General features: G+C 45.8%; 1 protein-coding gene across 4 annotated transcripts in view; it reads right to left on the reverse strand.

The window, feature by feature from the left end:
- NR5A2 (nuclear receptor subfamily 5 group A member 2) overlaps positions 1 to 23,902 on the reverse strand; it is a 134,678-nt gene extending 110,776 nt beyond the window's left edge. Inside the window, exons 1-5 of one of the 4 annotated variants that reach the window (XM_087857441.1) lie at positions 23,594 to 23,902; positions 12,041 to 12,178; positions 7,893 to 8,011; positions 6,211 to 6,352; positions 3,029 to 3,675 (exon numbers count right to left, since the gene is read on the reverse strand). In XM_087857441.1, coding sequence (XP_087713567.1) covers positions 3,029 to 3,675; positions 6,211 to 6,352; positions 7,893 to 8,011; positions 12,041 to 12,178; positions 23,594 to 23,657 — 1,110 coding nt within the window. In that variant the 5' untranslated portion in view covers positions 23,658 to 23,902. Of the gene's footprint in view, positions 1 to 3,028; positions 3,676 to 6,210; positions 6,353 to 7,892; positions 8,012 to 8,979; positions 9,185 to 12,040; positions 12,179 to 23,593 lie in introns of those variants that run through there. The other 3 variants (XM_087857444.1, XM_087857448.1, XM_087857450.1) reach the window with 3 other exon arrangements.
- Between the last annotated feature and the right edge of the window lie 802 nt (positions 23,903 to 24,704).

Raw genomic sequence — 24,704 nt, forward strand, 5'->3', positions numbered from 1 at the left:
GGCCTTTTCAGGACTTGCACTTAGCAATGCCAGGTAGGCAACGCCCCATGGATGGCCTACAAAACCTTCCCTAGAGAAATGTTTCTTGAACTGCAGGTCATGTTATCATTAGTGGGTCATGTAATCAGTGGATAATGTCCGGAAATTTTTAAAAACATTAAGTAAATTAAACTAAAGCAGAATAGAGTAGAAAATATCAGACTGTACGGCATGGAGAAGGTCGTGTAATGCCTAGTCAACTGTGGTTCGTTGTGTGTGTGTGTGTGTGTGTGTGTGCGTGTGTGTGTGTGTGTGTGTGTGTGTGTGTCTGTGGCAGAGACAGAGAGATCTGTTTTGGTACACCAGGTTCCAGTGTAAAATATATTCTTAGTGCAGGTCGTAGTTTAAAACCTTGAAAGCCACTGCTCTGGAGAAATACATGACAATGCACATGTCTCAATGTTGGCTTCCAACAACTCGCTCTATTTTGTGACAAATTTATAAACAAAAGGAAAAGGAATTCTTCCAAATGTGAACAGTTATCTTCTAACTCTACATGTAAACTGCCCCTAAGTTATTCTAAATTCTACTTTGTCTTTCTTCCTGGGGGCACTTCCTACTCCTTATAAGCGCCCCCACCAATGTTTGTACTTTCTTTCCCTTTCCTTTTTTCAAAGCGTCTTCTCATGAAAGACTGCTAAATGCATTAAACAACAGTATAAATGACTGATAATGCTTTAATATGCCCCATTCCCAAAGGATTATATTTTAGCCAAATATGAAATCTCACACCCTATAAAAGAATCTTGTAGAATTTAGCTGCAGGGGGAGGAAAAGAGAAATTTGGAGAGGAAGCGCGCTTTCCTAGCCCTCTTAAAATCCTACCTGTGGCTGTGCATAGTCCCTTCATAATGTTTCTTTTTTGACATGTAAATGATATGCATGATTTCTTCCCCTGTGGGTTTGTGAAATACAACTTCAGCTGTTTTTTTAAAATAGATATTTATGAAACTGTCTTATCATAAAATCTTTGAAAGGAAATACTTTTTGTCTTATTCAACTTTGTATTCATCTTACACCCAACTTTCTATCTGGCCAATTTTACGTCCTCAATTAGTAGTAGTTATGACTGCTTATTATAGAATTGCACTGCTCTATAACGTATGTGGTAATATTGTTTCCCAATGTCAAACTAGGAAGAAAGCACAACCGCTTGCTTTTATGCTGAATATCAGATAGCATTATGTAAAGCCTCCACACACTTGTTATAAAACTACAATAATAGCAATTTTAAAAGAACACTAATTTATTGAGTATAAAATGTATGCCAGACTCCCAGTCCTAGATGTTTTGCCCACATACTCTCATTTCTTCCTTGCAAAACCTCTTCAATGAAAGTATTATTATGCTCTCCATACCCCCCCACAGATGGGAAAACTAAGCCTAGAGATTCACATCCCGCCTACGAAGACACAGTCCTTAAGTCATAGCAAAGCTCAAACTCAAAGTGAGCCCATCTCCCTGCAAAGGTCAGCCATGCCTTCCTGGCTTTTACATTTCTTAACGTTGTATCTAAAACTATCGTTTTCATTTTCATTTCAAATACCTTACGGGGTCTGAAGGACAAAGCTGTGAGTGTAAGAACACCAGGAAGCTTGCTTTGTTTTTGTTTTCCATGAAAAATGCTGTGATTATCACAGAGTGGTTACATACCTAGAAAATATCTGGCCTGACTGTGCTAACTCATCGCATTCTGCTTGTCCTCTGCATTTAGTATCTATCTCCACTTTCAGCCTCTTTAATGGAGACAGAAAGCACAAGAGAGTGAAGAGCTGGATACGTCAACAGTCTTAACACCCTGGTAGTAGCATTCTATCAACTTCTTTGGATCCGTTCAGACAACTTTTTTGTTTCCCTGTACAAATCGCAGTGCTTCATAGAGACTGCTACGAAAAGCACTATCTTCCATGTGCACACAGCCTTCACATTCCCTGGTCTATCTACACAGATCGTTTTCAACAGCCACCCTTTACATTAAAAGTCTGCTTTGTACTGTCCTTCTCTCAAAGAGTTGTAAATCTCCTCTGGAAGTCCTAGGTGTTCAGAAGCCACGGATCTTTAGCTGCCATGTCTACCCCCATGACAGTAAAAGAAGAAATTGATTTTGCAACAGATATACTGAGAAATCAAATCCAGGATTCACCTTTGCTCTTAAAACAGAGAATGAAACTGACTACCAAACGCACTTCGGTAGCTACTCTTGGATTCCAAACTTCAGTATCACTTTCCGGTATTAATTCAGTCTTAAGTTTCAGGAAATAAAATAATTATGTAGTTAAACAGAGATCCTTATACAAACAGGTACTGTGTTTACAATGTACCAATCCATTAAAATCAACGACAGACATAGATGATGAGAACTAAAACCCGAGCCAAGTAGACCAGCACTCACCATCTGCCCAATCCCCATCCAATGACAGTAAACATCCTATTGGAATCTGCTCCAAAAACAAAGGCTTTACCAACCTAATGTCAAAGTAAACAGGTAGTAAATACCTATCTGACACTACTAGCCAGTGGTATCATTTTCATTCTTTAGGATCTAAACACAACTAAACGTTGGCATTTTTTTCTTTTAAATTGGCACCATAATAATAGTTTTTTACTTGGTAATTTTTTAAAAGTTCATGAGGTGCTGGTTCACACTGACTTATATTTTCTTGCCATAAACCATCCGAGTTAAAGGGAGTTAAATAGACATTCTACTATTCAGAAAACAAAAAAACCAAACAACAAAAAAAAACAAATTTCCTATACTTTACATGAAATGCATCCCCCCACCAAACTAAGAGCTACGCAGAATAAAAGCCCCATCAAATTAAGCTGCGATAGTCCTGAAGTCAAAGTCATGAAATTCTTCTATTCTGTAAATCATACAAAGAAGATAAGTAAGGAAAACATATTCTCAACACCAAGAATGTATTAATTAGGAACAGAGTTAGGTCTCTCTTGAAAGGGGGATTGTAAGTTGTAATAGCTAATGACATACCTTAAGTTCTCTGAAGAAGATACTACTCCTGGCCCACTCAACAATGGAGAAGAGGGTCTGATCAGCCATTTTGCACATAAGCCCAAACGTGCTCAGCTTTTCGTGCTTGCTTCGGTTAGCTTGCTCTTGCTGCAAATAGGCCATGATTTTGGCCTGGACTTGAGGCTCATCTGGCTCACACTTCAGAAGTTCCAGAATCAGATGTGGGATGCTTGCTGGGGAGCTCGTCTGGTAACTATCCATGTAGGAATAGCCCATGATCGACTCTGGTGAGCTGGTGTAGGGGTCGGGGTACTCGGACTTGATGGCCCGGCTGGGAAAGTGACTGTATGTTTGGTAACCTTGCAGGCTGCCGTGAGGTGGCATTGTCATGCTAATGGGGGATGTTACAAAGGGACTTCTGTCATAGTCTGTAGGAGGCAAGGCAGCGTGGTTCAGAGGTAGGCCTTTGGAGGCAGAATGGATGTTCTGAATTGCAGAAGAGATGGTAAGCTCAGAGGGCATTGCTTGGATCACCTGAGACATGGCTTCTAGCTTAAGTCCATTGGCTCGGATGAGGGCTTTTTTCTGCTGCTTTAGAGCCCTGTCTCTCTTGTACATTGGCCCAAATTTATTCCTTCCCCCGCGCATTCGGTCAGCCCTTACCGCTGTGGGGAAATAAAAAAAAAAAAAAAGGAGTAAGGGTATAAATAAGATGCAAATGATTAGCATTCTCTGTATCTCCAGGTCTCTAGAAATGTCGAAAGTTGACCAGAAGTGTTAGGTGTGTGGTTGCTTTCATTACAACAGCCCACAAAGATAGCCCCTCCCCCCAAAAGCCATTTTTGAATTCTTTCCTCTTTTAAGTGTTTGTCATTAAAAAAATATTTTGGATGCATAGGGACATATTAACCCTTTGGTAGACAGTGAGGATTTCATAATTTTTGCTACACACAGGGGATACTACAGATTGCTAGGAAATAGTACCAGTTTCTATTACGCCAGTTATGTCAGAACGCTCTTTATGGTAACCCAAACTGCTAAGAGGAAAAATAAAAAATCAACCCGTTTCTGGATTAAATTGTGAATATTTTCCCTTAGACTATCTTCCTCCCTCAAATCCATTTTGATTAATTTGCTGCAAAAGGGCTGGGTACATGCTCTTCCTGGAGAATCATTTTCACCGGGACCTGAGAAGCACACATCACATAACCACCAGTTACTGTTGTGAATTTAAGCAGAACTGGACATAATTAAAGCAAATTCATTTCAGAAGCTGTCAAGACAGTCCACCATCACAGTGCTGTGTGGACTCTGGGACCATGTCTAATAAGTGAGTTAGCAGTTGTCTCCAAGCCCATAGTGGCCAATGGCAATTAGACAGAAACCAGCGACCTCTGACAGCTTCTGACATGTTGAAATTGCTGGAGGTTAAGTTTTTGAGCTTTTTATCTTAGGATTAGTATAGCATTAAACATTTATTATGAATGCTAGGTATCTAGAATATTGCACAAGTTTTTCATCTGGATGATAATTTATTGACTATTCCACTTTTTCATATCACTGTTTGTTATGCCCCACAAGTGACTTACAGTTAACAATACTTTTTAAGGTAAAGAAATGCAACCTTTTCCTTTCACTAAAAAAAAAAGAAGAAATCAAATGACGTCATATGGAACCACAACATTTACTTGTGTGTGTGTGCTTTGTTTTTTTAAGTGGGCTCCATGCCCAACATGGGACTTGAGCTCAAGACCCCCGAGATCAAGCAGGGCATGCTCTACCGACTGAGCCAGCCGGACGTCCCACCACATTTACTCTTTGACATTTTATCTTTTGAGTCTCATACTATAGTATGCATCTCCCACAATATTTTGCTGTTTGGAAAATAATAAAGTGATTGTAATAAATTAGTGAGCATTTTTTTTCTTGATCTCTTTCTCAATCTCTTAAGAGCAATACAGAGAGGCAGCCGGGTGGCTCAGTCTGTTAAGCGTCTGCCTTCAAGTCCTGGGACTGAGCTCCAGGGCCATTCTCTGCTCAGCAGGGAGACTGCTTCTCCCTCTCTCCCTACCCCCACTCATGCTGGCAGGCTCTCTCTCTCTCTGAATACATAAAACCTTAAAAAATAAATAAAATAAAAGCAATACAGAGTTAACAGTTCTAATGATAACCCAAGTGGTACTTCTACTGGGAAAGAGTCTATTAACAATTCACTGCTTTATCTGAAATCTTTTGAGTATTTCTATGAAGTCTGAGTGCCACATCACAGGAAAGCTTCACATACAACTAGCCTGTGCTTCACTGATCAACTAAAATGCACTCGTATTTCGCACATAACAGTCATGTATCCCTTATTACTTTATTTGCACTATAGTTAATCTGTGGAAAGTCAGTAGGCTTGAAGCTAAGTAACAGCAACACACCATAATAGTCCATGAACTACAGACTCTTTCCAGCAGTCACATAGAACTTTCCTCCCTGCCAATCTGTACATTGTAAGTAGCAGTTCCACTCTCACAACCTAAAGTTTTAACATGGCTTTTGGGGAACCACTATCTTATTCCTGTCAAACCAATGCCACTGATTTAATAGTTCAGTACTTTTCACATTTCCTACTTTTCAAGTTCATTTCGTAGCCTTTGTCATTATCTTAAAAAAAAGAAACGTGCTTTCCCACACTATCAAAAATGATACTCTACACGAGAAATGCCACTGCACAATTACAGGCTTTAACTCTTCCTCAGGAGTCATGAACTTAATAGTAACAATTGTGACAAGTAAACAGTTTAGAAGATTAAAATCAGACTTTGGCTAGAGCATCCTGATTTCAAAACTTAAAAGTATTTTTTTTTAATTTTTGCAAATTTTTAAAACTTTTTCTCAGTTGAATCACTTTAGTCTTGTTTCATCTAACCTGGCCTTTTTAGCGTCAAATCCATCTGCTCCCAAACTAAAAAAAAAAAAAAAAAAAAAGGTGGGGGGAGGGAAACTCTGATATTTAAATTTTTTCGTAGATTTCACCAGTGTTTAAATGATACTCAGACTTCTCTGCTGACAAAACATAATAAAAGATCTTACATTATTGTCCATGTTGTTAAAAGACTAGGAAAATAATGTTACCATACTGTAAGTACAATATTGTTTTAAATCTTTTGTCCTTGGAGAGTTCTAACAGGCAGTAGTCTTTGGAAGAAACTTACCTTCTAGCTTCATTCCAACACTTAGACATTTTTGAAATCGACAGTAAGGACAACGCTTTCTCTGTGTTTTATCAATTTGGCAGTTCTGGTTTTCTATACATGTGTACCTTTTATTATTTTGGACTGTTCGCTTAAAAAATCCCTACAAGACAGAGAAAATGGTGAGGCATATTAAAAATCTAACACCCGTATCTTCCATTGTTTCATTTTAAGGAAATCACCAATAAATCTTTTCATTGAACCAATGAGCCCTTCCGTGGTTCTGTGGTTTGTTTCACATTTTAACAAGATCAACCCTCCAAACAGCACTGGGCCAAAGTGGAGCTTTTTCTAGTACTTGAGTTATATTCCTAGAATTACATCAAATCTCGAGGAGATTTGGATACACACCATTTCATCGTAAGAGTCAGAGAAAAATACGTTCTATATTGACCAGTATTAAAAAAAAAAAAAAAGTCTGTTTTCTTATTAACCTCATATTCCAGCTAAAGTACTCATGGAGATCTGCACTATTTGCAAGCAGTCTGACAGAATTTTGGTGGCAAACTATGGTAAAATAACAGTGGAAAAACTGAACAGCAAAACACCCCAGATTTTTTACAAATGTCAGCACTAGATAGTTATGAGCAAAAGGATTTAAAGAGTAAAATGGGGAAGTGTTCATAAGTCCATTGGAATACATTCAAGCTGGGGAACTCTGTTTAAAAAAAAAAAAAGGTGAAACTTCTGGAAAAGAAAAGCATGTATAGCAGAGAGCTGAAATTTAGCACAGGGTGTTCTTCTTATATTGCACCCAAAAGAATTCATTAAAAACAAATTTCGTAGCTTCATAATACAATAACAGCTTTACCAGGATGGTATATTCTTTATGTTTACTCTACTAACCATAAAGTGAAACAATCTTACTTTGTTACAGAGAATGAAAGGATTTTTCTGGCAGTGGTTTAAGTATTTGTAACTGAGCTTTCTACTTTAAAAAATGTTGAAAAATAGCGAGTATCAAGTTGACTGGGAATATATTAAAAAGGTCTGAGATAAATTCTTTATGTATGGTTGAGATCATTGGTAACAATATAGTACATTTTACATATTAAAACTTCTTGCATTTAAATAGGTCATGTAATTTATTTATGAAAGCCACACTTACTATAAACTGAGATGTGGTTTCTTATTCTTTATGTTATAAATTTCAAAAAATCTTAAACATTGTTTTTGAAATAAATCAGGATAAAATCACGCAGTTGAGAATTTAGACTTTTATCTGTGGATAAAAAATGTTTAGACTTGCAGCCCAGAATACTCCAAAGTTAAAATATATTTGGGAAATACTTTGTCATGCTCCCTCTCAAGAACAACGATGCTTTAAATATATGTAAGTCAAGCAAAATCAATATTTAGGACTGTTAGAAACAGAAGTCTTTCTACAGATACATCACTTTACTACAATAAAATATTTTAAAGCCATGAGACTGGCAAAGTTTTCTAAACAGCATAAATTTTTTTTTGCCTTTGGAATTAAATCGAACACATATTTCAAAAGAATCATCTCCCTAAGACTAACTCTTTCTCTCATTTTTAATTGAGTCCAAAAAAGACAGTCTAAACTTAGCTTTAAAAAGTAATCCAATGGTTTATTTTGGTTTTGAACCTTATATTAGTCAGGTAGCAATGTGGAAGCAAACCTTGCAGCTTTCACAGGTGAGGAGCCCATAATGGTATCCAGACACTTTATCTCCACACACCGGACAGAGCTCTTCAAGATCTTCATCATAAGAGTAATTCACCATTTTAAACTGAGACACTGAAACAAAAGAAATGTATTTACATAGCTAATTAATTCACTAGGTCGGTTTTAATCCTGCAGTGAAAAGCATTTTGGTAATTGGTGGGCAAATATCACAGGTAAGATAGATATATATTTTTTATCCAGGTGTACTGAAGAACTATTTTTATACAATGAAAGTAAAAGATCTTTTGGACTCAACGAGCACGCGCTTCCTATTTTTTAACTTAAGAAGAATTCCAACTTCTTTTGTTAAGAATTTTAAACCCACCACTGTTGAACACATATCTCATAACTGCAAGGCAGCAAATCAGAAGAGAAACATGAATGGCAGAAAGTAACAATTTAGAACTTCTTTTAAACCTCCTAAAGTTAAGATCCAAAAAACCGTCCCCTTTTGCCTAGGAGCAAACACATTCTCCCACTCTTGAACTAAGTTTGCTGCAAGTCCACCTCGCTCAGCGGGAGAGCAACACCGATTTGCAAACACTTGACGGAAAACCTGAAGCCCCAGAACCCTGCTTCTCAGGAGCAGCCCCACTTGAACAACAGCCTGCTTGCTCCCTGCGTTCAAAACTGGTCGGTTAATTGAAACGTTCAGCTCCATATCGACGGGACTCCTGTTCTGGATACTTTCATCTCTTCACATTTGAAAATCCCCTGTAAAAATAGAGAAGGAAGAGAGGAAGGACGCCGGGAAGAGAGAGAGAAAAAGGAAAAGATACACACGAGGGTTTGGTTTCGTCGCAAAGTATTAAAGTCCTGTGATAAACTTCACATGTTTCCGATAATCAGTACAAAATATAAACACCTCGAGATCGCTCTGTTAAAGTTAAACAGAAATCAGGCCGTGGCTCCGCGCGGCTCACTGCGGGGATCGAGTAACTGCCTTCCGCCGGACGCAGCCCCGCGAAGGCGCCTTTGCAGCTAAAAGATGGATAAACTATGCACAGGAAGGACAGTGGCCAGGAGACCCCAGATAATACCTGATCTAGTCCCTTCCTGAGACTCACGCGGGGTCAGGTCTCGGAGGGCGAACGCAACGCGTACCTGCGGTAAGGGGCAGGTCCGCGCAGCCCGGCCACCAACCGTAGCCCTCCCGGGCACCTTCCTGTGAAACCCCGGGGTGCACTACTCGCCTCTCGCCCCTTGCTCGGCTACGCACAGGCGGCTACACACAGGCGAACTAACGCAGAGTCGAGTTTAAGTTAATCAGTGGCATTTGCAGGGGGCGGGGCGGGGGGGGGATGGGGAAACGGTGGCCGGACAGAAGTTTCCTCTGATTTGTTTACCAAAAAGGAAAGAGAGAAATAGCCCCCACAGCATCCCCAAAGTTCCCGCCACTCCATCACCATAATGTGGCCTCTCCACCAATGACTCGTTCTTTTTCTTTATTCTTTTTAAAATAAAGTTTTGTGTTTTTGTTTTTTCTTTATGGAATCTGCAGGCCTCCGGAAAGGGCCGTGGGGAGGTGAGGTCACTTGCACCACTTCGAGGCTGAGGACGGAGAACCGACCCACAGAGTTTGACACCCCTCTTCTCGAGGCTTAAACCCGGTCTGGGGCTTAAACCCCAGTGAGTTAGCCAGAGTTTGGGGATAGGGGGTGGGGTCCTGGTGAAAGATGTTCCGGTAGAGGCAGGCGCTTGGGCTCGGTAAAATAGAAGGAAAGGAGATGCTGAGCGCAGTCCTCCAGCGGTGCCAACCTTAGAAGTCCGCGCTTGGGTTTTGGGAAGCTGAGGGTTTGGGGGAACTGAGGATTCGAGAAGTTCGTTTATAGCCCCATCTCTCCCCAAACTAGTAGTATTGCTTTGTGGAGTGTTTCAGGGACGGGAAACACTGTACTTTATTGTTTTTACTCTCCCAACAAGTCAAGTCTAAACTTCGCACCTAAGAAGCACAGCGAGGCAAACGTTTGCAGGAGGATTCGGTGCCCACCTCGGGGATACAATCCCAAAAGGACCGGGCTGGGGGTGGGGACCCTCTTGGACAAAGACAGTCCGTGTAGGTAGAGTTGCCGCTGTGCAAGACCCGGGCATCTTTCAGTTTCCCAGGTGCTGTACCCAAGTAGGCGTTTGAAGAACGGAATCCGTTAGGGCAAAGAAGTCCCTGTCTTAAGGAAGTAAAGAGGACGGTGGGGCCTTGTAAAGCTAGGCCAGCAGAGAGGCACGCGGATAAACTCCCCCTAAAGTTGAACGCGCTGTGCTGTCCCGAAAGCCGAAGGCGGGTCCCCTTTCTGATCGGACTAGGGTGACTAGGGCGCGTCCCCGGCTGAGACCAGAGCAAGCACGGTAATGGGGTCTCTGATCCCAGCGACTCCCCTCGAGGTGTAGGCCGCGTGGCCTAGGGGAAGTCGTCCCCTGGCCGTTCCCAGGCTGTTTTCGAACCCGGAGCTGAGCGAGCGGCCGGCGAATTCTCCTGAGCCCTGGGCACAACGGAGGGCTAACTTTCTGCTTTGGGGCAGTAGGTCGTGTCAAGAACGTCCCTCCCCAACAGTAGAAGGAAAATATTACAGTGCCATTTCCCTCCCATTTCCCCCGCCCCCTGAACCCTTATTTTGCCTCCCCTACTTCTTGATCCAGCGTTTCTCTGAGCGTCTTTTCCCGAGTCTCAGAAACGCACGCGCCGGAACGAGCAGCAGAAACTTTCCTTTCGGAACCAAGATCACACTGGCCTTAGGGGCGCCCAAAGGGTAGTCCCTCTACGCAGCTGGAGGCGGATGGTTCCGAGATCCGGCTCCCGGCGCCCGGGTCCCCCACGTCCCCACTTCGCGGGAATGCAAGGTGCGGGCGAGAATCCCTCTTTGGGCCAACCGGGTTCCTCCAGCAGCCAACTCTCAAGTTAGTCTCAGGGGCCGTCGCCCCCAGGGGACTTACACAGCCCTTCCTGGAGGCTTGGAGAGACCCCAGGATCACAGAGAAGTAAGCGACCCCACAGGCGTAACACACTTCTTGCCGCCACCCCCTTTCCGACCCCAGCCCAGCTGGGCGACGTCAGGGCCCTCGGGGCCGAGCGCTGCAGGCGCGCCGCCTATCCCGCACCGCGGCGTGCACCAACCCCAAACTCTGCTCGGACTCTGCTCTCAACACCTCCCCGGCCCTTTCAAGTTCGCTCAAGGGGATGGCAGGAAGCGTTCCGGGATCACAGGCCCGCCTGCCCGCACATCCTGCGCGCTGGAAGGGGCGAGGATGGAAGAGCACCGGTGACTTTTCCTAGCATTGTTCCCTCCCCGGCCCAGGGCAACTGCGATAAACTTCTGAAGGGTTCATACATAGTCGCTGTTTTGAAATGCGGCAAAAAAAACAGCCAGCAGAGTTTGCTTTTTTTGTTGTCAGCAATCAAGAGGTGGGAAAACAAATAGGACTTCCATACTCCCAGCTCTCGGACTGAAGTAGAGGCATTAAACTAAGCCGCTGCCCCCCTCCCTCGGCAATACCCGTGCAGAGGATGGGGTTGGGGTAACTTTGGATCTCCAGTTCTGCCTGCAGTTCTGAAGTTATCCAAATTACAACCGGCTCCCAGTGTCCGCATGGGCTTTTGGGGGTGCCCACATGCATTCTAACGCCGCTAAGACAAGCTTTTCCGGAGTCATCTTCTCTTTCTGTAGTTGACTTTGCTAGGCAGGGTGTTTTCCCTCCACACAGGAGCACTGATTAAAGTTCCCACCGATTCAATGACTGAGGACCTGCTCCGGTTTCCAGTGATGCACTCCATTTCTTAGAATGATCTTTTTATTCTGAAGTATCTTTAGCCTGAAACTGCCCCCCCTCGGGTTGCCATAGAGCTGGAAGCCTCTCTTCTTAATTAGAAGCGGCCAATTAGGCATTGCTTGGAAAACCTCCGCCCCGCATTGTTCAAGAGCCATAAACTTTTATGCCTGTCCCCGGGGTGGGGGCCTGCCGCCCGAGCGCTGCCCCAACAGCCCAGCGGCCGCGAGAGCCCAGCCCGGCAGCTCCAGTGCCCGCGCGGGGTGGGCGGCTGAAGCCGGCAGGGCGAGCCCCGGGGTAGTGTGGCCGCGGGAGCCCGAGCGCCGCGCAGCGCCTCCTTACCTTGCATGTTTTCCGGCATCTGCCCCTGTTCCCCATGCGATCGAGCCAGTCCCAGGGCTTCCGTCTCCACTTTGGGCAGCATGACAAGGCGGCCGCGGGCGGGGATAGGGGGTCCGTGTCCGTCCGGAAGCCCAGCACCTGGACACGGGCAGCACAGATTCAACTCCGGCGGAAAAAAGGGAGGGGCGACTGGGGTGCTGGCTCACCCACCCGCTCGCAGGAGCGTGCCTCCGCCTCCTCCCGGGGCCGCCGGTCAGGACCCCTGAGCCCCGTCCAGTCTCGCAACTCCGGAGCCGCCCCCCAAGCCGCTGGGAGGAGATGGCGGGCTACGAGATGCGGTGAAGACTGCGTCCCGGCGCCTCGGTTTGGCTCGGCGAGGGCGGAGGCGGCGGCGGTGGCGAGGGCGCAGCTGCCCGGGGCGCGGATCCGTCTGCGGCCGAGCTCCGGGCGGGCAGCGGAGGCGGCCGCGGAGCTGCTGCTGCCGCCACGGCGGTGCCGCTGCCGCTGCTCCCGGACAGCTCGGACTTCTACCCCTCCCTCCACGCGCCCTCTGGCTCAGGATCGCCAGGGGTCTCTCTCTCTCGCCTCACTTCTCTCTCTCCTCTCCGCCCCTTCCCCCGTCTCAGCTTCCCTCTCGCTCACTATCACAAGTGTGGAGTTGTGAAGTTCCAACCTCCCTCTCCTGCCTCTCGTTTAGTCCTCCCGCGTGTCCGAGAGCAGTCCTTCCAGCCCCGAGGGTGACGGTGCTGGCAAGGTAAAGGGGAAGATGAGGAGGAGAGGGGAGGTAAGTAAGACGGGGGTAAGGGGAAGGCTGGGATGAGGGGTGCTGACAGTGAATGGGGACGCGGGTTCCGGACTCGGTCGGACACCACCCGCCAGCCAATGAGGATGAGGCGCATGCTCCAGTCCCCTCGCCTGCCCCAACCTCACCACCCCGCCTTAACCCCCTCCCACGCCACCCTGACCTGGGGCGGGGGATGTGAATGCTGCTGGGTCTTCCAGCTAGTGAGAGGCGACCTCTGTCTGAGCGCGGCGGCGGAGGACGGGAGTCTAGGGCGGCGATTTATTTCTGCGAGCTTGGGGGGAAGCCAGAAGGGATGCGGGAGTGTGTGGGTGTGCGTGTGTGTGTGGGTGTGCGTGCGTGTCTCTGCGCGTGTGTCGGGTCAGGGGCTAGAGGGGGGAGTTAAACACCCATTTAAACAACCTAAAGGAGAAAAGAGATCTTGAATTCAGTTGACCCCTCTTCTCCAAAGAGCTGGCCTGCTCTCAAGGGGGCTCCCTGTTACATTACCCCCTCGGCATTCAGTCCGGAAAGGCCCCACCGTGGGCCCCGGGAGTCCTGGAGTGGCCGAGCGTCCCGGCCCACGGAGCAGACAGCCATATCGCCGCAAGTTCACTCACTCGCTGGAAATCTGAGAAAAAGCTATCCCTGTTTCCCCACTCTACCAGTTCCTTCACTCAATTATAAACACCCCACCCCCTCCAGCCCAAGATTATACTGGCGGCAGACTTCCTAAATTTTAGAGAACTGCGTTTCCCAGTAGAATGCAAAGACCGGACTAGGCTTTCCTTTTTTATTCTGGTGTCTCTGGTGGGACAATCCACATGAGGCCCAGAGGCCCAGCACTTTAGTAAAGTTTTAAAGAACCATCTGTTATGTAAGCTCTTCGGCCATCAGCCCAGCCACATCTTCAAAGTTTTCAGATCTCATCCCAACAAGATGAAAAACATTTTTTCCAGCCTCATGACTGCATATGAAATGCCTCATAGTCAGTGTCTGCTGTGAGACCGGGTAATTATCAGAGTCCACCCACAAGGGGGTGAATTTGAATCTCAAAAGATCTGAATTTATTCTATTTGAATGGCATGGAGATCACACATTCAAACTGCCCAGTCCAGTATTTGATGAATTGAAAAACACTCCAATCACCGCCATGATTAATCTACACTTTTACATGAAACGGGATGTTCATCACCCACCCATGTCTGCAATTCAGAGGCTGTTGGTTCTCTAAATTGTTCTTTTTGTCATTCTGTTCTTCAATATACATTCAGAATCTAAGTTATTTAAATCTCAGTTTTGTAGCATCATCAAATTTCATAAATGTTTAAACTTGGGGGGAGGGAGGCTGTCCATTAGTTTGGAAAGAGCAGTGGGCTGTGGTTGCCAAAATTAGTGACCCTTAAGATACTGAGATTTCTGTGATAGTATCAAGTAACACTGTCAATCCATTTTCAATATTACTAGTTGTTTTAAATACCATGGTGAATTAAGTGCATATATATATATATATATATATATATTTTTTTTTTTTTACTTAAGTAGTTCAGAAAAGGAAAGGAATTACATCTCAAGGCTCAAATTAGTTCTTGCAGTGCTTTGTGGATTTAGATTAACTTTGAAAATCAATTTATTACAAAGTCTTAATTTAGGAGTGTCCTTCCACTACAAAGAGCTTGGGGGGACACTTATGCAGCACCTTCACAAACGTCAGGCTGGCAGCTATGGAGAACTCCAGACTCTTGGTCCTCAGAGGGAGCTCCCAGCTCTCAGAGCCAGAGAGAAGGTCCTCTGGTTGGTAGAGCTGAAGGAAGAAGTTAGGGGAGTTGAAAGAAGTAGAAAGAGGGTCTGACAGGATCATATATTTGTAGCATGGTGAAATCTTTGCCTGGACTTGAGGCAGAGCCTCACCTAGCCAAGGCAAACTTTCTGATTACATTCATAAGCCAGCTTCAGCCCCAGAAGGGGCTTGTTTAGACCATATTAGCATCTTTTCAGTCCAAGCCAGTCAGCCTTCACCTCACACACCCCAAACCAGAAGTGATGGTGACAGAGGGCCAGCTGACATTCATTTATCTCCTCCCCAAATCAGAGGAGTTTGGGGGGGAGATGGGGGCTAAAGACAAGGTTTCAAAAAGTCACCCTTAAAAAAAAAAATCCATGGTTGTATCACTGAGGAAAGGTCCAAGGCGTTTTGCCTTGCCTTGAGGCTCTTTTCCAGGCTGACCGCAGTGAACACAAGGGGCACCACAAACGCAGGAGGTCTCAAGGAGAGAGAAAACTTCGGTGCTCCAGGCCTCCTGCTCCAGGGAGAGAAGAGTGCCCCAGGATCAACCCTATCCCAGATTCCCTCGTGGATTTCAAAACCACCGCCTGCAGTGGACATGGTGGGAAATCTTCCACTGGAATTGGTTCTGCTCAGCGACCGGAAGGCACGCTCACCTTTTCCCGGTTTTCAGCTCAAGGAGTTTAGGGGAGCAGTGGAGTCCCCAACCCTGGGGCAGTCGCAGAGGGAGGGGCGGCGGCACCAAGGCTTCCGACACTACACTCATTCCCACCCTGCAAGTGCATCCATTCCCCACCCTCTGAGTCTCCTCCATACGAATGTTCTCGTCCCTTGACCCTTCAGTTCTGCTGGGCCAGGACCCGCTTGCCCTGTGACCTGGGGTCGGCCTGGGCGTCTCCCAGAACACCCTCTCCGAAGGAGAGTTGGGGGAGGAGGAGCCTGAGCCGCCCACGGTGCCTTGGCTCGGTTCCCTGAGGATGGTTCTAGGGTGCAGAGGCATCTGTGAAGAAGGAGAGCCAAGAGGACCCGGGAAGGGGGAGGCGGTTGAGATGGGAGTAGGGGAACAAGGCCTGTGTGGTCTAAACGTTGATGCCAGTTGTAGTCTGGACTGACCGACAGACACACCGATCGGCTTGGAATAATAAAGCCCCGGCGGGCGGACGGGCGGGCAGACGCAACCCATCTTCCGCCAGGGACATCTTAACCTACTGCCACTCTGCCTTTTAGTGGATGCACACTTAGGAATCCACCCCGTCTGCAGGAAACTTAACTGGTGGCAGAGACCACAGACCAGAAGACGGGAGGCAGGGGGAGGCTGTTCCGGCTTTAGCTACCGTGCGCATTCTCAATTTCTTCCTTGCATTCCTCTGCCAACTTCTGGCAAACTTCTCTCCCCTTTCCCCTCACTTCCCCCACGCCTCCACCTTCCTTCCGACGAGACTGGTCTCCAGGGCTCGTCCTTCCCGGTTCTGACTTTGTCTTAAAGCATTGATTGACGGTTGCAATTATAAAGGATGATGGCTCGGGGAGGCTCCCGCAGCCTTGATGAGCCCGAGGAGCGCAGTCCTGGCATATTTTATCCAGGCTCAGCGTTACGGGGCCGTGCGCCCCATTCACCCGGCGGGCAGCAGCTGAGGAGGTCTCGCACTCCCCACCCGCGAGGATGTAACTGCCTCGCTCTCCTCCCCCGCCTCCACTTCTCCGCTGTTCCACGCCGCATTTCAGACCGCACGCCGGGAACAGCCTGCCCTTGACCTGACCTGAGAATTGTTGGCCAGCCCCTCGCGCTAAATGCATGCAGGCTGCAAAGGGAGTGAAAAATGTCAAGATTTTTAGGACTGGTTCAAGTTTCCTGGGCTCGGAAAACACAGGTCCCAAGTACCAGACCCACCCCTCCCGCGCGCCTGGGTGGGAGAAGCCTTGCCTGACCCACCCAACCCCGCACGAAACTTGCAAATCTACATTCTTGGAAACAATTTCTAACGTCTCCTCCATTTCTACTTTTGGTGTTTTTAAGAAACCAAAATCATTACTTTTCTCGTAGCACGTGTCTAGTTTCCAGCCTCAGAAGAAACCTAGATTTTTTTTTTTCCCGGAAAGTCTCCACCAAGTGGCCGGGATAGCCCGAGGGGAAAGAGAAGCAAGTTTATCAGCAACAGAAAACTCAGGCTCTGCCTAATTTCTCAGCCCCTCCCACTCAAAAAGCCCATCAGAAGCGCCTTTTGCCTTTCTCGGAAAATTAAGTTTAGCAGGAATTCCAGAGTTCCGCTCCTGAGCTCTGGGGGCTGGCCTATCCGCCCCCGCTTCCAGGCTCCACCAGCCGGCGTCCAGAGCACTTTAAGATGAGAGGGGTTAAATTTCAGTAGACATACAAATTACCAAGGAGCACCGTATTGGCCGAAGCTTTGAAAAAATAAACTTGAATAGGTGAGAAGTCGTGCCTCGTTCAAAAAAAAAAAAATCTCTTTCTGGTACATGTGTAAATAACTACTTAAGACATCATCTACCACAGCTAGTAGAGCAGGAGGAAAAACTGCTATTAATTTAGACATTCTACTCCTGGAAAGACTTGTGTGTCAGGGGTAGCCGCCAAGTGGGGATTGATTCACAATCACCATGAGACTATCATAATATATCACGGCCCCGTCTTTACCGAGCAGGAAAATACAAGGTGAAGTAATTATCCAGGTAATCCAGCCTCCTCCAGCCCCTCCCCCAACCAACCTCCCACCCTTGCCCTAAAGGAAAGGTGAGGTTTTCCGAGAGTTTGGCCTGGATTATCGGAATCTGCATCTCTGTAAAAAGGCTTCTCGGTAGAACTTTTTGGCTTCATTTTCTTTGGAGACTGTTGCCCCAACCCAGGGGTCCAGGCGCGTCCCGCTTTGGTATACCCGGTGCCCTTCTCCAAGTGGGCGGGGAGATCCGGTCTTGAGAAAAGAGCTGGCTGGGGAAATAATCTTGGGTAGGTGGTCCAATCTAATCTATCTCTTCCTCTGTAATTGAAATGGAGATGTGAGTCAGCTCCAACTCAAAACAGTGAGACTCCAGTCTCGGAACCACCCCTGCCCATCCTCGGGACAAACCCGAACAGTGAGTGGCGTTCTCGAGGACGATCCTGGCGCCAGCAGGCCACCAATCTCTTAGTGAAACCAGCTGAGCCCTTGCGTTGCAATTCCACTCTCCATATCCCCTCCCCCCTCCTCAACCCGGACTAGGAACGAAAACCCTAGCACCAGACTTTTCAGGGCTACCATTCAAGTGAGTCCGGCCAGAGTGGAAGTGTCCTGAGGGAAGAAGGGAATCCGCGCCGCCTCGCTTGGGAATTCCTCCGTTCTTGGTGCGCGGGGATGGGTGGTCGGGAGACTCTTGCCTTAGGAAGGCCCCCGCCCTAGGGGTTTCTGTTCTTAAGATCAAAGGGTGCCGGGCCGCGTAGAGCTGTGTTTGTCAACCAATCTGGGCCCCTTCGGGACAGAAAAAGGGCGGGGGGGCTGGAAAGGCGGGACTTTGCGGTGATATCTTCACCCTTCGGCTTGCGGTTCGAAAGGATGGAAAGTCTTAGGGTCTGGGAGGTTACGCAGTTCGCTAGTTGGGCAGCGCGTCGACTCCTCCGAGCTAAAGACAACTTTCAGGATTCAGAGGTGGTGGCCAGTCAGCGCAAAGGCGTGGGGCAAATTCTTCCGCTTTCTCCCCAGGGTTTCTTGTTTGGAGATGCTTCGGGGACGTAGTGGCGTGTTCCGACCGATTTTTCAATCCAATATAGACCGCTGGTGGAACAGGTGGAGCTTGGTGGGGCTGAGGCTGCGGACGTCCAGATCATGAAGGAATCAGCATTTACTGTGAAAAATGTTAGCGCTGGGCGTGGGACGAGCATCTCACTAGAAATAAACCGGGGTTTGTCAAAAGTGCTTTTACAAAAGGGTGCGTGTGCTTAAACCATCTCTTTCTCTATCTCCTCACCTTATGAGACAACAGATGTTTGTTCCTCAGGTAAAAAGGGTCCTTTTCTCTCAACTCAGTCACTCAGGGACGCCTGGGTGCCTCAGTCGGTTAAGCGTCTGCTTTTGGCTGGGGTCCTGATCCCAGGGTCCTGGGATGGAGCCCCACATTGAGCTCCCTCCTCAGTGGGGAGCCTGCTTCTCCCTCTCCCTCTGCCTGCTGCTCCCCCTGCTTGTGCTCTCTCTCTGTCAAATAAATAAAAATCTAAAAAAAAACAAAACTCAGTCACTCATTTTGAGTGATTTCTCTGCCCTCCTCATACCCACCAACTCTATACATGCTCTGAATTTTCTCTCAATTCCCTTGTCTGTCAGTAGTCCCGCAAGTTGCCAGCCTACACCCCATCACTGCAAGAGAAACTCCCTCCAAACTCCAGAGATCCTTTCAAGGAAACCAGAACAGAAGACCCAAAGTGCTTTCCTACCTGCTTTGCTCTGCCAAAGCTCCCAGATGCTGCCCCCACCTGGCCCCCTACACCTCTCCCCATCCCACTCTGCTGAATTCTCCGGGGATCTAAATCTGATTTCCACTGTAGAATGAAAAGGAAGATAAAGAGCCATTTACAAGTATCTTCTTCATCCCAAAATGCCTTTCGGAAGAATGTCTGAGTAGATCAACGTTGGTTTTAATCATCATTCCTTTCTATCAACAAAGGCAAATAATCACTACTTTAAAGAAAGATGATGGATTTCAGAATCACCTCCATGGGTTCTGATTACAGTTCACTCTCTTGACAAGGTGAGTGATCTTGGGAAAATCACTTGACCTTTCTGATTCAATTTTGTCATCAGTAAAATAAGGTTAACGAAGTAAACTTTATAGGTGTATGAGAGTACCAGTAAAGCAACATATGCTATTAATAAACATCAGTTCTCCTTTGTATTTCTCTCTTTTCCCCTAACTTCACCCACACTTGCCTTTCTGTAAGGAAAGTAACTAGGAAGGGAATCACTAACCATTCTAGAACCATGAAAAATAAGATCCTTCCAGTGGGAGGCACTTGCTAACTTGACTATCTTGCAGTGCTTGACACAGTCCTCAGGGACTTAACTACACCTCCGATAAAACTGCTCACCAAACTGCTATGTTCCATCTGTATGCAGATTATTTGGAGTTTAAAAGTTAAGTGTGTCTTTTCTTACTTATTACACAAAAACACACATATCAGAGCTCCCAAAAGACTACAAAAGAGGCAGCCTTTAATTTGTCCGGTCAAGTTCAGTCCACATGGTTCTTCCCAGGCTTACCCTCTCAAATTCACACTGGTTATATTTCAACTCTTCCCCAGGGCCTCCACAGACCTCAAGGCCCCCAGACTCCTAAAGTTCCTTGAAGCCAACTGGATTTCCCAGAGAAATTTTTGTTCCAATAAGGTGAAGACTGAGGAAGTACAACCCAAAGAAATAGCTTTATCCTGAGGTAGGTTCTCGTCTTGGGGAGCAAGATGTCTGACTCTTGCCCTTCATAAAACATCCCCCAGTGCTTGGGTGAAGCCAGGCCTCCAGGGGGGAGTCTGTCCCAGAGCCCTTCTCTAGCTCATCTCAAGTTCAAGGCTGAACCTAAGAGAACCCTAGACCTTATGTCTGGGTGGAGGCATGAAGTAAAGGGAAAAAAGCACTACCAAGCCTCTGTTGTCCCTTCCTCCATAAATCTCTTTTGGTTTAGTAAAAGAGGTGTTAAAGAAATCCTTTAGTCCCAGTGAGAACTTGTAGATCAAGGCCAGTAAAGGGAGTATGGGAAGCACTCTTCTGGAGTTGGGCCGAGGCAGGGAAGATGAAGAGGCACCAGACTTCAGCTTCCTGGAGGGAACTGGCCGCCTAAGCCCAGCAGTCAAGAATCAGAACATGGATTTGGGTGACTGACATTCTAAACAGCACTGCAAATAAAGCTGGCCAGAGTTTAGGGTGACAATGGGCTATGTCATTTTCCACTGCATGTCTACTTTCAGAGATCCTTATGGGCACAGAGCTTACTGGAGGTGACTGCTGGAATAAAATCAGACTCCAAGAGTGCTAAGGGGACTAGATAACAAACTATATACAGTGTCTCAAGAATGTTTGCATTGTGTATTATGTACCCCTAACTATGCAGACATAACTTCCTGTGGATAATAGTAATATATTGAATGTGTATAATGTTTTCCATAAATGCACTTAATTTGAAGAAGTACATAAATATCATAGAAATCAAAGCAGTAATATTGAGCACATGGCAGAAGAGTCAATGAATACTTGTTACAGGACATGCTTCCCATCATACAGATTTGGCTCTTTTGTTGATACAGACAAATACTGTATTCTTTTTCTATTTCTCTTTCTCTCTTACATTACTACTGTATAGCATCAGTAAAATTGCCCCATTTGGGAGAAAGAAAGAAAAAAAAAAAAACCTAAGCCAGAAACCAAGAATTTGGACAGTGTCCCAGAGCTAGTTAACTTTAAGGGAACAATCTGGTTATAACCCCAAGTCTGCTGCTCTTACACCGCACTCTGATTATCTTGCAGGTAGGCAGAAGGAACAATGTTATTTCCACTTTTCTACATGAGTACAGATATTTATATACAATTTTCATGTAACCACCAGTATGCATAGAAGGAAAATGTCACGCCCACCTAGGACCCATAGAGACAGCTTTTGAAATAAACAAAGGCACATTTCTTAAGTACAACACAACTGAATTAATGTAAAGTTGGAAACCCTGACAGATCTCTACATGCCTTGGCCTCAGTTTTGTGAACCACTCCCCATCACTATCCTAACTTGCCATTTGCCCCCTCAAAGCCACCCCGGGACCTGACGCTCTCTACTCCACCAGTGGGTTCCTCCCAATGGGCCTACCCTGGGCAGTCAGAATCCAATCCAAGAGGAAACTCACCTTCAGGGTTGGGGTCAGCCCTAGCTGTTCAGACTGATGGCTCACAATGTCCCCCTTTCCTCTGTCAGCCCTCTGGGTGACTTGTCTAGCCAAGAAATCCCCAGGAATGACCGTCCGCGCTCGTTGGAGGCTACCCCATGAATAGATGAAATTCTCAGTGCCAGCAGCCGCCTTTGCGTGCCTAAGACCTTGCAAACAGGGACATCTCACAGCCACCTGGGAATACCAGGGAACGGAGGAGGGAGAGTGAGAGGACTGGGAAAGGGCGGGAGGCCGAACGAGATCCGGAAAGAAGTTTCTTTTACCGGAAAGTTGACTGGAATTTTGTCATCCCGGGATCTGACGCCCGGAAGTGCCTGGAGAGGTTTAGGGTGTTGGGGTAGACTCGCTAAGCACCTCCTTCCGTACTTTTTTTTTTTTTTTTTTTTTTTTTAGGCTCAGTCTTTAGCAGTCCTCCCGGGGCCAGGCAGACGTTCCGCAGGTTCTGGCTCTCTGGAACCTGGCTGATCCCAGACTTGAGGGTGTTAGATCTCTATTTACGCTCAGGCCGGACCCGCCTCGGTTCTACAGCATAGCCCGCGCCTTCTGAGTCCCAGGGCGGTGGGTAAAACGTAGCAGAGAGAAATGCAAAGGTGTCTCCTTCTACCGCCTTACCCTCTTTAATTCATGCCAGGGGTCTGAGGGACGCCGTGGAGCGGGCGTCCGCGCGTGAGTTCTGAGGACCCCACGCCCTCTTAATTCGCTCTTAATTCCCCGCTGCGCGCGACCCGAGGTGAGGCGGGAGCGCGGGCCGCACCGCGCGCGCGCGCCGCTCCTGTTCCCGGCTGAGCGCGCTCCCACCGTGAGCCCCCCGCGCCGAGCCCAGGGGACGCCCGGTCGGTCGCTGCCTGGAAGGACTCCCTAGTGCGCCGCTGCGGTTTTGCCAGGCGAAAAAAGATTAGAAATCGTTTGTGTTTCTCTTTCACCTCCTTTCTTGTGCTCAAATTTTCTTTGTATCTGCAGAGCAGTTGATTCTCTGTTGCACTCTGATGGCCTTCCTCCTGCTTTCCTAAGTACAGATTTTGGTAGCGGGGGGAGGGGGGTGGTAACCATTTCCTCAATTGATATACCTTAGGGTGTAGTTGTCCCAATAAAAAAGCAATCACGGCACTCGGTGGAGTCAGCTGGTTATCAAAGGAGAAAGAGGAAAAGCCCAAGCCTTGATTTTCCTTCTTGTTACAGCAGAGCTGGAACTCAGAGCTCATGACAGGCCTCTGCGAATTCGCAGGGAAATTCCAGTTCGAAAGCCTAAGTGCTCCAAGAAAAGGCACAGGTCCTTCAAAAACTAAGGGAAAGGGAAAAGGGCATGACTGCCAACAGGCTAATAATTAGAGACCACTGGAAATCACTTCCTTTTAGTCCTTTACTTTTAGGACTAATTGCATGTATTCTTGCTGTAACACTAACATTTTTTGTTCTTTTTAGAAGTGAAAATTAGCTTTATTTACTCCTGTTTATAAAAATAAGCCATGCTCATTATTTTGGAAAACAGTAACCCTCAAATTGTAATCCTTAACTAATGATGAGGTGTGTGTGTATATATACATATATTTATTAAAAACATATATTAAAAATACATGTGTTTTTTGCATGGCTTTTATTCATCAGAGAAACAAAAGATTCTGTATAGTATCTGCAATGAATGAGACACCATACTGTGGTGTGGCTTGAAACTTTACAAATATTTGAAAGCTATTTGCTCAAGTTTGATCAATGATGACTCCATCTGGTTAACTTGTTTCAAGTTGTTCAAATGTTAGCTTATTATCTCTGATTAGAATTATCAGAAAATATTAGTGATAAAATATATATATTATACATTTTTTATTCTGTTTTAGACTAATGGATGGGCATCCAAAAACAGTGGATATAATGAATAATACTGAAATATCCATTTGCTTTTTTTTAACTTCAAGAAAGATAAATGTGTGGTACAAACATGGGCTTATGTGCTTTTAATAGACAATAGGAGAAGCAATGACTTACAATACTAAAGACATCAATAAGATTAAATTACACGAATTAATGTAGTAGCAGAATAATAAATGGATGATAAATAGAGCAACTCCTACTTACCAATAGGTGTAAGTCCGTGCTTTAGAGAATCTTGTAAATTTCCGGTATCCGAATTAGAAGACATGCTTAGTAAAATTATAGGAGGTCCTTTGGTTTAAAGCAGAAATCATTGAGCATAAGAAAAAGTACAGCTTGTCAAATTTTGTAGCCCTTGGGAGGACTCATCAGACTAGAGTAACCCTTAGTGAAAGTTAAGAAAATAGCAAAAAAAAAAAAAAAAAAAAAAAAATCCAAGAATTCAGAAAGTTACAAGTAAGTCTTTCCCTGGACTCTGTACTTTTTCCAGCATTAGTGGCCTGCTGTAAACCATGTATCCAGTTACATGATGGTTTCTAATCAGAAGAATGGAAACTTTTCATAGGCTTAGACGGGTCACATGACTCTATGCAAGTTGATAAGAGGACTCTGTTATAAAGTGACAGCAAAAGAGATAAGAACTCCTGGCAGATAATGGCAAAGAAATGATTAACTCAGAAGTGGAGAGGTGCTATGCAGCACAGAGAGTGGAAAGTTGTAAAACTGAGGGGTCAGAAGATCATACTTGATGGATAAAACTCCAAACCAACTTAAATCTACTAACTAAACTTAGGCTTGTGACATACCCTCTTGATGTCATCACCTCTTTGCATAGAGGAGGACAGACATAGCTCTTCTGACCTCTGTAAACATATTTTAGATGATAACATTAGCACACATTAATTCTTTAAATGATGACTAGAGATATGATTGACACTTTAAAATACTACAGGTAGCATTTCCAAGCTATGGCCATTTATTTATTCATGTGTTTAATCACGCCTATTCATTAGCTGCGAAGTTAATCTTAGCTTGTTTGTTCATTAGTCAGTTGATTAAAAGCGCACCCTATCTCTTTACCCCCAATAAAGTAAAACTCATGCTTTGAGGTTAGTGCTGGCAAAATGATTAATGTATAATACATTTTCCGTAATTTTAAGTTATTATTCTTTGCTTGAATCCATGGGGAAAATCCGGATCACTCTTTGCCATGAAAGAACTATTACTAAAATGACAAACAGTAGTTTTAGGTTCTTGTTAAATAACCCTGTTGTTCTTCAAAGTAATAAACTATGGATTCTTATAATAATGCATA

Source organism: Ursus americanus, chromosome 2, assembly GCF_024610735.1.
Source record: "Ursus americanus isolate L20-20 chromosome 2, mUrsAme1.1.p, whole genome shotgun sequence".
NCBI lineage: Eukaryota > Metazoa > Chordata > Mammalia > Carnivora > Ursidae > Ursus > Ursus americanus.